This window comes from Scyliorhinus torazame, chromosome 2 (assembly GCF_047496885.1).
Source record: "Scyliorhinus torazame isolate Kashiwa2021f chromosome 2, sScyTor2.1, whole genome shotgun sequence".
NCBI lineage: Eukaryota > Metazoa > Chordata > Chondrichthyes > Carcharhiniformes > Scyliorhinidae > Scyliorhinus > Scyliorhinus torazame.
Genome location: NC_092708.1, coordinates 93,950,188 through 93,966,552, shown reverse-complemented (window position 1 = coordinate 93,966,552; position 16,365 = coordinate 93,950,188). Strand labels below are relative to the sequence as shown.

At 48.2% G+C, this 16,365-nt stretch overlaps 1 protein-coding gene across 4 annotated transcripts in view; it reads right to left on the bottom strand.

Annotated features, from left to right (window-relative positions):
• Positions 1–16,365, bottom strand: part of LOC140389741 (voltage-gated inwardly rectifying potassium channel KCNH7-like) — a 732,829-nt gene that overhangs the window by 240,033 nt on the left and 476,431 nt on the right. For all 4 annotated transcript variants that reach the window (XM_072474210.1, XM_072474216.1, XM_072474226.1 and 1 more), the window contains one exon: positions 15,639–15,853. In XM_072474210.1, coding sequence (XP_072330311.1) covers positions 15,639–15,853 — 215 coding nt within the window. The remainder of the gene's footprint in view (positions 1–15,638; positions 15,854–16,365) is intronic.

Below are 16,365 nucleotides of genomic sequence, written 5' to 3'. Positions count from 1 at the left end.
CCAGTGGGTCAGAATGGAGGAGAGTTTGTGTAGAGGGTCGGGATTGAAGGCGTTAGCGACAGCACCGCTCCCGATGTCCCCGGGGAAATACTCAGGGAGTCCGGTAATAGTAGCTTCATTGAGAATTTGGAGCCAGTTTTGCCAACATTTCGGGTTGGGGGCAGGGTCAAGGGAAATGCCGATTCAGGAGAACCACAGATTTGAGCCAGGGAAGTGGGATGGAAATGTTCGGAAATGGGAGGAGCAGGGGATTAAGACACTGAAAGATTTGTTTCTTAGGGGTTGGTTTGCAGGATTGAAGGAGCTGGAAGCAAAGTATGGGCTGGAGCAGGGGGAAATGTTTAGATACATGCAGGTTCGAGAATTTGCCAGAAAAGAGATACAGAGCTTCCTGGTGAGCCTGCCTCCACATTGCTGGAGGTGGTGCTGACGACAGGGGGACTGGAGAAAGGGGTAGTGTCGGCGGTTTACGGAGCTATTTTCGAAGAGGAAAAGGAACCACTGGAAGGGATCAAAGCAAAGTGGGAGAAAGAGTTGGGAGAGGATATGGAGGAAGGGTTCTGGTGTAAGGTGCTCCGGAGAGTGAATGCCTCCACCCCGTGCGTGAGGTTGGGGTTGATACAGCTGAAGGTGGTATACAGAGCACACCTCACAAGGGTGAGGATGAGCCAATTCTTTGAAGGAGTAGAAGATATGTGTGAACGTTGCCGGGGGGGGGGGGGGGGGGGGGGGGGGGGCGCTAATCACGTTCATGTGTTTTAGTCCTGTCCAAAGCTGGAGGATTACTGGAAGGAGGTTTTTAGGGTAATCTCTAAAGTGGCGCACCTGAAACTGGACTCGGGCCCTCATGAGGCCATATTCGGGGTGTCGGACCAGCCGCGGTTGGAAACTGGTCCGGAGGCAGATGTTGTAGCCGTCGCCTCGTTGATCGCCCGAGGGCGAATCCTGATTTGTTGGAGAGCAACCTCTCCACCCTGTGCCCTGGCGTGGCGGGGCTGTTGGAATTCTTGACTCTTGAGAAGGTTAAGTTTGAACTGAGGGGAAGGATGGAGGGGTTCTACAATTCATGGGCATTATTCACTATGCACTTTCAAGAACTGGATAACATCGAACATTAGTTGGGGGGGGCATTGGGGGGAGGGGGACTGTGTGTGTTAATGGTGACTATGTGTTATTCCTGGGGCAGTCTTCTCCGACCCCCCAGCCGGGTCGGAGAATCGCTGGGGGGCGGTGTGAATCCTGCCCCCGCCAGCTGCCGAATTCTCCGGCGCCGGAGATTTGGCGGGGGCGGGAATTGCAGCAGTTGCCGGGCTCCACCCGGCGATTCTCCGGCCCGCGATGGGCCGAGGTCCAGCCCGTTCTATGCAGGTCCCGCAGGCATAAATTGGAGTAGGTCCCTTACCGGCGGGACATGTCGGCACGGGCGGGCTCCGGGGTCCTCGGGGGGAGGTGTGCAGGGCGATCTGGCCCCGGGGGGTGCCACCACGGTGGCCTGGACCGCGATCGGGGTGCACCGATCCGCGGGCAGGCCTGTGCCGTGGGGGCACTCTATTCCTACATGCCAGCCGTGTAAGCCTCCGCGATGGCCGACGCGTAGGTGACCCCCCCCGCGCAGGCCGGCGGAGTCCCTTCAGCCCTGGCTGGCCTGGCACCAAAGGCCTTCCACGCCAGCCGGCGGGGCGCCAACCACTCCGGGGCGGGCCTAGCCCCGAAAGGTACGGAGGATTCAGCACCTTTGGGGCGGCCCGACGCCGGAGTGGTTCACGCCACTCCGTCCCGCTGGGACCCCCCACCCCGCCGGGTACGGGAGAATCCCGCCCCTGATTCCTTTTTATCATCTGTTTATGTGAACATGCGGGCTAATGTTTGGGGTTTGGAGGGAGGATGGGAGCGTTGTTATTGACATGGGGATTGACATATTTGTTACTGATTATTGTTTATTGTTGGTGGGTGTGAATCTGGGAGAAAATGTGAAAAAGGAGAATAAAAATATTTCAAGAAAATTAATCGTGGTGTGCGATTTGAAGCCAAATCGCAATTCTCCACCACCTCGACAGCGGCATCAATATAATGAGGCATGCACTTGAAGGAAACACCCTTTGCATATCATTAGCGAGCCTGACATGGTATCCACCAGGGCCTCTGCGATTCTCCGCCTCTGATGCGCCGAGGTCTTGATGTAGCAGTTCACTTGTGCTTTTAAAAATAGTGATACCGCTGCCATGGCTGCTGAGGGAGAGAGACGGGGTAAGGAAAGTGTCTAACATTGCCACAGTTTGCTGACAGTTTTGCTGCTGGCCACGGGGCTTCTGTCAGGGCCAGGGTGTGTAGCGGGTGCGTTGCCAGGAGGCGGGCTGTGGGGGTGGGTGGATGGGCACGGAACACCATTGCCACAGCCGGAAAGGCAGCCATGCAGCTTTGCATGCTGCTGACAGCCCACTGTGAACTTAGGTTGTATGGGTGTCCTCCCAAGCCCCCCACTAGATTCCGTCTGTCCCAGCCGACCCATCAGCTGCATGGGCGTGCTCCAGCACAACCAGTGCCATCTTGTTCGGCAGTGGCGACATTTTTCAGATGCTCCGTCCCCTTCAAAACGTCGTCATTGGGGAGTATGCCGCACGCCGTTGGAACGGCCTCAGGATATCATCTGAAGGCCCTGCCCCGATGGGCCAACTTCCCGATGCCTTTGATCACTTGTGGTTGACCACTTGTGGTCTGAGGTTTCTTCGACTTTTCACGGCGGCTGTGGACTGTGTCCAGCGCCGCCACAGTCGGGGTTGGGGGGGTGGGAGTTGTTCCGCTGGCCGGGGTTGGGGGTTACTGGTTGGAGATGGTCCAGGGGTGGCGAGGGGGGTTACAGGGGGGCACTATCTGGCAGGCCGGGTCCACGTGTGGCCAGCATCATGTTATATGGCGCGACCGCTGCAGGTCACCGCCATATCTGGCAGGCCGGGTCCACGTGTGGCCGGCATCATGTTATATGGCGCGACCGCTGCAGGTCACCGCCATGCTCGTGCACGGCCACGGTCCTGCCAATTCTTCGTCCGTATTTGCCGGGCGGAGCATCGGTGCGGGGGCGCCATCGACTTTATGGTCGTAATACTAAACACATGCTCTGGACATAGCCTCAAAATTGCAGGCCTTCGTGTTGGAAATGGAGAATCCCGCCCCTTATTTTTAAACTCTGTCCCCTAGTTCTGGTCCCTCTCACAAGGGGAAACATCCTTTCAGAATCCACCCTGCCAAGTCCCCTCTGGATCTTGTATGTTTCAATAAGATCACCTCTCAATCGTCTAAACTCTGGTAGATATAGGCCTGATCTGTCCAAGGGCTGCAAGGTTACACAGAAGTTAGCACTGTTGCCTCAACGCGCCAGGGACCCGGGGTCAATTCCAACCTTGGGTGATCGTCTGTGTGGAGTTTGCATTTTCTCCCTGTGTCTACGTGGGTATCCTCCAGGCGCTCCAGTTTCCTCCCGCAATCCAAAGATGTGCAGATTGAGTGGATTGGCCATGATAAAATTGCCCCTTAGTGTCCAGGGATGTATAGATTAGGTGGGGTTATGGGGATACGGCGGGGGAGTCTTTTCTTAAATAAGGAGACCAAAACTGTCCACAGTACTCCAGATCTGGTCTCACCATTACAACTGTAGCAAAACATCCTTACTTTTATATCCCATTCCCCTTGCAACAGCCAACACTCCATTTGCTTTCCTAATCATTTGCTGCATGCTAGATTTTCCTGATTCATGTACCTGGACACCCACATTCCTTTGGACAGCAGAATTCTGCAATCTTTCTCCATTTAAACAATATGCTGCTTCTCTGTTCTTCCTACCAAAAGTGAACAAGCTCACATTTCCACATTACACTACATCTTAATTTTTTACCCACTCCTTAACCTATCTATATCCCTTTGCAGTTAGAAAGAATCACACATATAAACTTAAAATGAGTGTGTTTCATGCAGCCCCCATGTGGTTGATGGGCTGATACATTGTTGCTGAGCGCATGATTGCACTGTGACAGCAAATGTGGCACCCTGGATCTACATTCAAATAATAGTTAGTTCCTAACTCTTTATGAATAATTTTACAATATCACAGGGCATCACAAAGTGCTTCATAGCCACTAAAGTATTTTTGAAGTATAGTCACTGTTCTACTAGTGCGAAGATGAAGCAGGCCATCTTCATGGACCAAGGCCTCACTGTTATATTTCTTTCTTTCCATAAAGAGGAAAAGTATGGAGGTTCCCACACTCCGGATTCTTGTAAAACACAATGAGAGGTTTATTAAGGGTGCTGCACAATACAATCAAGGTGGTGATCTGCTGAAAACCCACGCAAACACTCTGCTGGTGTCTCTACACATCATGTGACACAGAACCAGCAAGGATGTATTCCCAGATACATAACGCCCCTCCCTCTTTATTAGTGTAACAATTATAGAATAGAACAGAATCACCACAATGCAGAAGGAGGCTGTGGTGATCTACATCACTGTAAGTACACAAAGGGTTAATGTACATACACTACACCTAGCTAGACACTAGAGGGAACACCAGAGACATAACACACAGACAGTCAACCAATAGGTCAGTAAGATAGGACACGACCAATGGGCAGTCACAATACACACAAGAGGTGACACTACCACAGGAGGGTATTACACCAATCCATAAATAAGGACACAGCACACATGATCTTCCTCTTTCCAGTGGAGACTCTCAGTGAGTGCAGACACAGGGTTGATTCAACATCACACCCACCACCTGATTGTAGCAGACTGGTTAGGCAGTCTGAGTAGCTATAGGATTAACAGTAGCGTCAAATCCAAGTAGGAGAATTGTTAATAGTTTAATAAACGTTTGAAAGCTGTCTCCAAGTCTGAACCTTCCTTTGTCAGAGTGCACATCAAGGAAGCAGCTTATGCAGCAACAAGAGCATAACAAAAGAGGCCATCCTGCCCATCGAGTCTGCACCGACCCTCTGAAAGAACAGCTGAACCTAGGCCCAATTCCCCATCCTATCCCTGCAACCCCACCTAGTGACAATTTAGCATATCCAATCCACCTGACCTGCACATCTTTGGTCTGTGGGAGGAAACCTGAGCACCCGGAGGAAATCCACGCAGACACAGGTATAATGTGCTAACTCCACACAGACAGTTAATTATCCGCCAAAAGGGTAAAATAATGCCCATAAAGGTAATGGTGGAGCCTTCTTACACTGAAAATTATACTCAAATATTTTTCTAGATGAGCGTAATTCATTCCAATGCTAGTTAGAGTGCGTGAAGTAAATGCTATCGTTGTTTCCTCTACTGGAGGCACAATATGCAAGATGACTGCACAAATCCAGGGTGAGGCATCGCAATTGTAACATCATTTTTGGATTATAATGAACCAACAGCTCTGACTTCAGTAAACCTTCTTTCACTTCATTGTATGCATTTTCACATTATTCTGACCAGTGCCATGCCTGTTTGATGCATGAAAATGAAAATGAAAATCGCTTATTGTCACGAGTAGGCTTCAATGAAGTTACTGTGAAAAGCCCCTAGTCGACACATTCCGGCGCCTGTTCGGGGAGGCTGGTACGGGAATTGAACCGTGCTGCTAGCCTGCCTTGGTCTGCTTTAAAAGCCAGCTATTTAGCCCAGTGTGCTAAACCAGCCCCATAGTAATGTTGTAAAGGCTTCAATCGTGTTGCTAATATTTACCATAATAATTGATTAATCCTAAAAATGATCTTAATTATTTCATATTTTGAGAATGTGGTGCTTCTAAGATTGCTGCCATTATCTTTGGTTCTTTGGTCAGCCACCTTTGTTGTTGATGTGGCCTGGGTAATTTATGGGTGACTTGTGAAAAGTCACATTTTTCCTTCCTAACTCTCGGGTTGTGGCTCTGCTTGAGAATAGCTTCCAAATTCTCCAAATGTTCCTGTTTGCTCGAACCAGTGGTGCTGAGTATGTCCCCTAAATAACATTGCGCCCCTTTCAATCCACCTAGAATTTGATCCACAGACCTGTGGGAAAGAGCAGGTGCAGATGTTATTCCAAACCTAAGTCTTCCGCAATGAAACAGACCTTTGTGCATCATGATGGTGAGTAGCGGCTGTGATTCAGCATCCACATTCATCTGCAGATATGTCTGTGAGAGATCAATTTTACTGTATTTCTGCCACAAAATCAAAAGGAGGCCACTTGGCTCATTGAGTCTGCACCGACCCTCTGAAAGAGCAACGTACTTGGACCCGCGCCCCCACCATATCCCCATAACCCCACCTAACCTTTTGGACAGAAAGGGAGAATTTAGGATGGCCAATCCACCTAACTTGCACACCTTTGGACTATCTTCCAGAAAGTCCAGCAAACAAGTCTCCAATCTTGGCAGTAGATAATGATTTGCACGCAACTGTGTTAATAGTAGTTTTTAAATCTCCACAAATTCTCACTGAGTCAATCCATTTTAACACCAGAACGTTTGGTGTTGCCCAATCACTTGAAGCACAGGTTCAATGACTCCTTCCCTCTCTAATCTGCCTAGTTCTTCTTCAACTTTCGGTTTGATGGCATATAGTATGGTTCTAGCTTTAAGACATTTGGGTATGCTGTGTGGCTTGATTTTCAGTGATAGATCCTTGTTGAACATCTTCTCATACTTCAGAAGAAGTTGCTGCAGATTACTCCTTGAATCCACTAAATGACTGACTGTTTCCCAGTTAAGCCTAATCTTAGCCAACCATGATCTGCCAAATAGAGCAGGAAGGTTTCCACGGACAACGTGAAGAGGTAACTTGGCTGTCTGCCCATTTGCTTCTACTTTCACCATAATGTATCATTTTAGGCATACAACATCTTCAGTGTACATCCTTAGGATCCCATTGACGGTTTTAAAGACTGATGCTTCAGCTCTTGATGATGAATTGTCTCGGGTATTAGGAATATTGCTACGCCCATATCCACTTCCATTTCAATTTCATGACCTTCAGCTGTTAGATATGCCTAAAAATGTTTTGATCGCCCAGCATTGACAAGACACCTAGCTTTAGCTCTTGCAGTAGCTTGTTTTTGCTGTCTTAAGGATGATTTTGAGCTCCATCCACAAATTTGTAGACATGACTAGATTGTTCACATATGTTGTTCTTCTTGCACCTTCTGGTGTAGGAGAAATTTTCTGAGCCCAACACACCTTGGCAACATGGCCTTTCTTGCCACACATCTTGCATGTATTTGATTTACTCCAGCCCCGTTGAGTTGTCCAACCTGTGTACAACAGTGACATGGTTGCACCTTTGCTGCCCTGTCCCTTGAGGCATCCATTATGTGGATATTCACTCCAGCCCCTATCTGCAATGTTTCTCCTGTAGCAAGGTCCATGGATGTGGAAACTTCGACAGCAGCTTTCAGAGTTAAACCATTTACAGTAAGTGTTTTCCTGCGAATTGCTTTATTGTGTAATCCACAAACCAGCCTGCCTTGAAGAGTATCAACAAGTGTTGTACCAAATTCACAATATCTAGCAAACCTTCATCAAGACACGATGAACTGTAAAATGGTTTCACCTTCTCCCTGACTATTGTGGTGAAATCAGAACCTTCCTGCAGCAATAACGGTTTAGGAGAGAAATGTCCCTCTAAAGTTATCATTAATTCACTGAAGGACTTGTCTACTGGTTTTGCTGGGTGAACAAGTTTCTGTCATAGCATAAACGTTTTACATCTAACTGAACTGATAAATGTTGCAATCTTTAGGTCCTCCGGTGTCCTCTGATTAGCTACGAAAAACAATTGGAATTTTTCTTTGTATGAATTCCATGTTTCAAGTCCTCATCAAACGCATCCATGGCGCCATTTTGGGATTCTGGTTTCTAGGGTCTACACTTTCTCCCTTCTGACTGTGTTGGAAAGTATGGCATAAACAACTCCTTGAACAAGCAACTAGGAATTTTTGACCTTTTTGCCTGAATATATTTTGTCTTTTCGCCCGAATAGTGGCCCGTGCAGTCGGCAGACTTTGAAATCCCCATTCCCCACAACTTCTGATGTTGTCATGCAATTAGTCAACGAAAAATCTTCTTTCAAGTGATTTTTTTGCCTCAACCCTCAATCGCTAGTTTTCTCTCCTTTGTTTCTCTGTTGCCGCAAAGAGAAAAGGTATGAGAGTGCCCATCTTTGGATTCTTGGAAAACATGATGGGTTTTTCTCATTCAATCAAGATGGTGATCTGCCCAAATCCTGCGCAAGTATTCTGCTAATGTCACCACACATCATGTGACGCAGAACTAGCTAGAATGTATTCCCAGATACATAACACTCACAAACAAAATGCTGTTGGTTGGTGGATTAATGTTGACCAAAATGTGAGGAAAATGTCCTTTCTCTTTTTAGTGTTGTGCCATGGGACTTTTATGTTCGCCTGAGAGCAGTCCTCCCTGAAGTTATAAAAGTTAGAATTTCTGTCCCATCTTGACTGTGCATTTCCAGCGTTTAAAGGAAAACATTATTTCAGATTTCCAGCATTCATTTTCATTCTCTGTAAAATTTCCTCAGACCAATGTAATGCCTTTCTTGTACTTAACAGCCCCCATTAGTCAGCTTATGTCCTTGAATGTCTGAAGAAATCTTTTAAAATATAACTCACTTTTAATTATTTAAATTATATTTGTTGCTGAGTGATGCCATTTTCAGTTTGGCCGCCTTCACTTGCACAGACTTGCGATCAGGTTTCAGTTGGCTTGCCTTTAGACTAATGACTTTGCTAAGTCAAAAATTAAGTGAAAGCAGATGGAGCAGCAGTGAGAGTACCACATGTCAGTGTGTGGCCTGCTGTATTTACGTTCACCTATCTATGCAATACTAACAGCATTTAGCAACAAAGCAAACAGGGGCCTGGGCACATTTCTTGCTTGGAATGGTGGAGTGTGCTTTGAGCTTGCACACTCGATACATGGATTATTCTGTGGACAGTTTCGATCAAATGTGGAAAATTGAGTAGCAATTATAGACTGCCTTACTATCACAACAGAGAATTGCAAAATAAGTGAAAACGATGGCCTGATTTCTCCGGCCGTCGGGATTCTCTTTGCCCACTGGCAGCACATCCCCGCCTGTGGGTTTCCCTGTGGCATGCGATGATTTCAATGGGAAATCCCATTGACAAGCGGCGGGAGTACTGAATCCTGCTGCCAGGGAACGGCGCGCCACAGAAAAACATGAATCTGGGGGACCAGAGTATCCAACCCAATAAGTCAAAACAGCTCCACGAGTGTGCCTACATACATATTGGATTGGATTGGATTTGTTTATTGTCACGTGTACCGAGGTACAGTGAAAAGTATTTTTCTGCGAGCAGCTCAACAGATCATGAAGTACATGAGAAGAAAAGGGAATAAAAGAAAATACATAATAGGGCAACACAACATATACAATGTAACTACATAAGCACTGGCATCGGATGAGGCATACAGGGTGTAATGTTAATGAAATCAGTCCATAAGAGGGTCATTTAGGAGTCCTTCTCGTGTCTGCATGGGTTTCACCCCCACAACCCAAGGATGTGCAGGTTAGGTGGGTTGGACATACTAAATTGCTCCTTAATTGAAAAAAAATTATAATAATTGGGTACTCTAAATTTAAAAAAAAATTCAGCCAATGATTTGCAAGATAGCTAAGATCATAAAGCGAATTACACATTATGCAGATGGTTAGCAAATGTAACCTGTGCTCTGAGGCTTCAGAAAACGTGCCGGCATCTCCACATCATTAATTTAGGTACTGGAAACATTCTAAGAGCAGTGTGGACTTGCTTTGCATGATTCAGTGGAGTGAACCATACGTGCCAACAGCATGTGTAAAGACATTTTTGATAGGACTGAAAACTTAGGGTTACAGTGGATTGCTTAATTAAAAACATGTTCTCTCCAAATTTAGGGCAAAATATGGCATTACAGTGTAATGGGTACACAAATCACAAGAAATGGGACCAGGAGAAGACTATATGGCCTGTCAAGCCTGCTCTGCTATTCAATCTGATCTTAACTGATCTTCTACTCCATTATCTTGCCCAATTCCCAAATACCCTCATTTCTATGAAACCAAAAATCTATCTGTCCCACAATGTTGGAGCATCCGCAACCACCTGGGGGACAGAATTCCAAAGATTCACAACCCTTCGAGTGAAATAATCACTTTGCATCTCAGGCCCAAATGATTGGCTCCATATCCTGGCATTGTGCCTCCATGTTTAAGACTCCCAAAGGCCTTTGGTACAAATGCAAATACTGCATAGGCCACATAAAGGCGGGCAGCATGGTGGCACAGTGGGTTAGCCCTGCTGTCTCACGGTGCCGAGGTCCCAGGTTCAATCCCGGCTCTGGGTCACTGTCCGTGCGGAGTTTTCACATTCTCCCCGTGTTTGCATGCGTTTCGCCCCCACAACCCAAAAGATGTGCAGGGTAGATGGATTGGCCACGCTAAATTGCCCCTCAATTGGAAAAATTGAATTGGGTACTCTAAATTTATAAAAGATTTAAAAAAATAAAGGCCAAATAAACACATCATACTTATGGCGTGATTCTTCCAAAAGGGAACCAAATCCCATAGCAAGCACGTTTAGCCACATGTTTTCCACCCCCCTCCAACACCCACACAGGGTATCCCCAGCCCAATTGCACATGCGGTGCCTACCTGTCAGTGACACCTTGGCAGTGTCTGGCTGGCAACCAGGTGGCACTGTCTAGGTGCCTTTGTTCACAGGCACTGTCACGGTGCCAGACTGGCACTGCCAGGATGCCAAGATGGCACCAATGCGAGGGTACCAACCTGCCCAAAGGGCATGCAGCTGGGGGCCTACAATTCCCCTGGGAGACCCCCACAAGTGCCATTCTGTCTGGTCCACATTTGTGGAGACCAGTGTTGAACAGTGCTCACCCAAGGTCTCTAAGACAAAGGGGATGAATCCCAAAGCCTTGTGAATCTGCACATTAGAGTGAGGCTAGCTGTCTCGCTCTAATATGCACATTTGTCAAAAGATGATCCCGCCCCTAATGGACATGATTTACATTGCAATGTCTGGCGAGGCATTGCGAGCCGGGCTTTTATCAGCCATGCTGCGCCGCGGCAAGCTTTTCCTGTGCAGCGTGGCCATTGGACGCACCCGTGGAGTCATTCTGACAAATAAATATACTCAAAACTCCGATTCAATTCAAGGTCGTCCACCGGGCCCACATGACAGTGGCCCGGATGAGTAAATTCTTTGGATTAGAAGACAGGTGCGCCAGATGTTCGGGAGGACCAGCAAACCATGTCCACATGTTCTAGGCATGTCCAAAACTCAGGGGGTACTGGCAGGGATTTGTGGAAGTTATGTCCCGCGTACTGAAAACAAGGGTGGTGATGAGTCCAGAGGTGGCAATTTTGGGGGTTTCGGAAGACCCGGGAGTCCAGGAGGAGAGAGAGGCTGATGTTTTGGCCTTTGCTTCCCTGGTAGCCCGGCAACAAATTCTGCTGGGATGGAGGGACTCAAAGCCCCTGAAGTCGGAGGTCTGGATATCGGATATGGCGAGCTTTCTCAGTCTGGAGAAAATTAAGTTCACTCTGAGAGGGCCACTGTCAAGGTTCGCCCGGAGGTGGCAACCATTTATCGTCTTCTTCGAGGAAAATTAATCGTCAGCGGGAGGGGGGGCTAGAGCAACGTTGATTAGGGGAGTAGTTAGGCGGGTCCTTGTAGGGGGGGAGCTGGTTTTTGCACTATGTTGATTGTTCTTTGCACACTGTTTTGTATTGTTGTTGTTTACTATGCCAAAATGCCTCAATAAAATTGTTTATCAAAAGAAATATACTCAAAACCATTGTTTCTGTTGGGATTCTCTCTAACCTATATGGGAGCACAGTGGTTAGCACTGCTGCCTCACAGCGCCACGGACCCAGGTTCAATTCAGGCCTTGGGTCACTGTCTGTGTGGAGTCCCTTAGTGTCCAGGGATGTATCAGTTAGGTTATTGGGTTACGGCGATAGGACTGGGTGGATGGGTGAGTTGACATGGCTAGAGTGCTCTTTTGAAGGGTCAGTGCAGACTCAATGGGCCGAAATGGCCTTCTTCTGCATTGAAGGTATTCTATGGACTTCTATAATCTGTTACATAAAATGTATACTTAACTTTGTCTAATTTCTTGGGCGATATTTATCGGCTGTTCATGCCGGCGGGATATTCTGGTCCCAAGACGAAGGGTGCAGTCAACGGAAAATCACGTTGGCAACAGCGGGAGCAGTAAATCCCACTGGCAGGCTGCCTCCGCCACTGAAAAACATGTGGCGGGTTGGTCGGTAAATCCCGCTGTTATCATTTTAGTATGTCTTCCCTCTCATGGGCCTATGTCCACCCCAATGTTTTTCATATTGTTTCCTAAAATAATGCTATGTTATTGCACCTAAGCATTTCTATAAAATTTCAGAAATAATTATTTTTGGACTAAACACTGAAATGATGTAAACATTTTGCTTGCCTAATTTCAGATTATAGCTGGGGAGTTGTATCTCCCATATTAATGCTCAGCCAGCCAGAAAAAAATCACTGTTGAATACTTTATAAATGTGGTGATATGCACATGCATAGTAATGCATATAGTTAGATACACGACCTCTGACCAGCAGGAGGCGACCGGTATCCACCATGTGACTCGAGAGATCGGGCAGTTGGTGATAAGTGGCATCAGAGGTCAGTCACATTAGAAGTAGCTCCAGGATAATTTACTAATAGTTACCTGTTGTATTATAGTTTCTTTAGTTATCTTTGCACGCGTTCATTTTGTCAATAAACTATCTTACTAGTAAAGAGTTAGATCTGTGTGCATCTTTACCACGGCCACAACACAGAACAATATATAAATATTTGACAAGAACCGCATAAGAAACAGGGGCGTCATTCTCCGACCCCCCCCCGCCGGGTTGGAGAATCGCCGGGGGCTGCTGTGAATCCCGCCCCCGCCGGTTGCCGAAGTCTCCGGCACCGGATATTCGGCGGGGGCGGGAATCGGGCCGCGCCGGTTGGCGGGCCCCCCCGCTCGATTCTCCGGCCTGGATGGGCCGAAGTTCCGCCGATAAATTGCCTGTCCCGCCGGCGTGGATTAAAACCCATTTTGAACGGCGGGACAAGGCGGCGTGGGCGGGCTCCGGGTTCCTGGGGGGTGCGCGCGCCGATCTGGCCCCGGGGGGTGCCCCCACGGTGGCCTGGCCCGCGATCGGGGCCCACCGATCCGCGGGCGGGTCTGTGCCGTGGGGGCACTCTTTCCCTTCCGCCTCCACCACGGTCTCCACCATGGCGGAGGCGGAAGAGACTCCCTCCACTGCGCATGCGTGGGAAACTGTCAGCGGCCGCTGACGCTCCCGCGCATGCGCCCCCCGGAGATGTCATTTCCGCGCCAGCTGGCGGGGCAACAAATTCCTCCGCCGTCGGCCTAGCCCCTCAATGTTGGGACTCGGCCCCCAAAGATGTGGAGCATTCCGCACCTTTGGGGCGGCGCGATGCCCGTCTGATTGGCGCCGTTTTGGGCGCCAGTCGGCGGACATCGCGCCGTTTCGGGAGAATTTCGCCCCAGGTCTGGATTCTCTGGTCCCCAGCTGCGTGCTTCTCGGCGGCGCGCTGTTTTCTGGCGGCGGGATTCTCCGCTCCCGCCGCTTGACAATGGGAATGCCCTTTGAAGACACCCCACGCCGCAGGGCAACACGCCAGCGAATGTGCAGTGCCGGGGGGAACAGAAATTCCCAACAGCAGGTGAGGAATGGTTGGACAATCTGGGCACGTATCCATTGATGTTTAGAACAATAGAAAGTGATCTTATTGAAACAAATAAGGGGCGGTATTCTCCCATTCGGCGGCAGAGTGTCCAAGCTGCGGAAACGCCATCGCGTTTCACGACGGCGTGAACGGGCCACTGGGAGAATCGATTCTGGCCCCTACAGAGGGCCAGCAGGGCCTCCCATCCCGGCGCGAACTGTGCACCGTGGGATCTGCGCATGCGCAGTGGTGCCGATGCCAACCCGCGCATGCGCGGTGGCCTCCCTCAACGCGCTGGCCCCGACGCAACATGGCGCGGGAGTTCAGGGGCTGGCGTGGAAGAAAATAGACCCGGGGAGCGAGTGGCCGGACCACCGATTGGTGGGCCCCGATTGCGGGCCAGGCCCCATCGGAGGCCCCCTCCCGGGGTCGGAGCCCCCGCCCCCCCCCCGACCGGCCGCCCTCCGACCCTGCGCGCAGAGTTCCCGCCGGCTGCGACCAGGTGTGGACGGCGCCGGCGTGACTCTGCCGTTTTAGAGTGGCCACTTGGCCCATCCGGGCCGGAGAATCGGCGGGGCACGCGACCAACGCCGTGCCAAACACACTGGCGCCAATGGAGTGGAGAATCGCGTGCCGGCGTCGGCCGGGTTGCGGGGATTCTCCGTCCCGGCCCCGGGCTGGGAGACTCCCGCCCAAGATATTTGGAGAATTTTACAGGGCGTATGCTGGGAGGATGATTCCCCTTGTGGGCGAGATGAGAACCAGGAGACACAGCTTTAAAATAAGAGAATTATTTTCTCAGGGGATCTTGAATCTTTGGAGCACTCTTCCTCAGGGAGAGGTGGAGGTTGGGTCAATTCATATTTTAAGACGGAGGTAGGTAGGTACATCTATAGCAAGGGAGTCAAAAAATATCAGGGGTAGATGGGAATGTGGGGCGGGGATTGTCCGACCCCCCGCCGGGTCGTGGTGTTGAGGCACAGTCAGATAAGCTATGATCATATTGAATGGCAGAGCAGGCTTGAGGGCCAAATGGCCTCCAGCTCCTAATTTACATATTCATATGCAATTAACATGTCCTATTTCTTTAAGGCAATTCTCTCTACGTCGCTCTAGAATGCCACAAAAGATGCTTGTGCATATGCACATAGTTCTACATAGATATAGGTTGGGATTTCCTGATCCCACTATGGTGGGACCTGACACTTTCGGCAGGACCCGGCAATCCCAGTGGTGAGCAGGGAAGGATAATCCTGCCTGGAGTGTTTGAGTTGTGTGACTGCCTGAACTTAGATTACCTGTGTGCCTGGAAGTTGAAATTTGGGCACATGATTGGGCCAGTCACACGCCTCCCAGCAACGAGTCGCATCTCACACAAACTTTTTGTAAATAGTTCCAAAACTACTTTGAGCCAAACTGAGTTGGACTTGCTCGTTTCACATAATATCCAAAAGGCAAGAAAATAGATGCTAAACAAAATGGTGACTGTTATAAATTGATGAGAATAGTATCTTTTCATCTTTGTTTACTTTGAGATTAATTCTTAAAATTGAGATACATCGGAGCTTGTGGTACCGAATAAAGCCAAATGGTTCATTCATTCTCTTTGCTTGTTATGCAGTCTGCAGAATTTTCTGCAATCTATTATTTTCTCAGAATTGTACATGCCATTGCAATACTATTAGTTTACAAAACAAGTGCAATAATTAGCATCTCCGTGATTACAGTCAGTGTTTGTGGGAGTGACAAGTGCAGCAAATGGGTTTGCAAAATTAACAATAATAATTATGAATGAAAACAATCTTTAGGAAAGTAACCTTTTGTTAACTGTGTTTTGTCCCATGGCCAAATGTCTTACCTGTGTTACTTTTTCTGTCACGTTGTGTGTCCTTTCCTTCACTTTTGGTGCAATGATAGTCTTCTCTGATGAAGGTGGGGATGAGCTCTTCTTTTCAGCTTTTAAATCAGAAAAGTTCAGGGTGATTTGAGGAATCTTGCTAATTGTGTTATATTTGTTGAGATGAGAATCAGATGTGGAGCCCAGTAGGCTTGACTTGATATGATGAAAAGGTCCTGGAGAAAATTCACAGTAAAATATGTAAGGTGCGCACTCGGTATGTTACACAAGTTCACATTTCATATTATGTTCTCAGCTTTTTGATTATCAGAATAGGAAAGACCATTTTATAATATTGATAAATCCATAAATTACTAATTTCTGTTATTGCAATTGAATGATTTTTTTTATTTAAAAAAAAAAATTTTTTTTTAAGAGTACCCAATTCTTTTTTTCCAATTAAGGGGCAATTTAGCGTGGCCAATCCACCTACCCTGCACATCTTTTTTTTTGGGTTGTGGGGGCGAAGCCCACGCAGTCTCGGGGAGAATGTGCAAACTCCTCACGGACAGTGACCCAGAGTCGGGATTGAACCTGAGACCTCGGCGCCGTGAGGCAACAGGGCTAACCCACTGAGCCACCGTGCTGCCCTTAATGAATTTTAAAAATACATAAACTAAACAAATACATTCATGATATTTTTGAATGATTATTTATATCTGCTCAAAATATGGACATTCCTAATGTA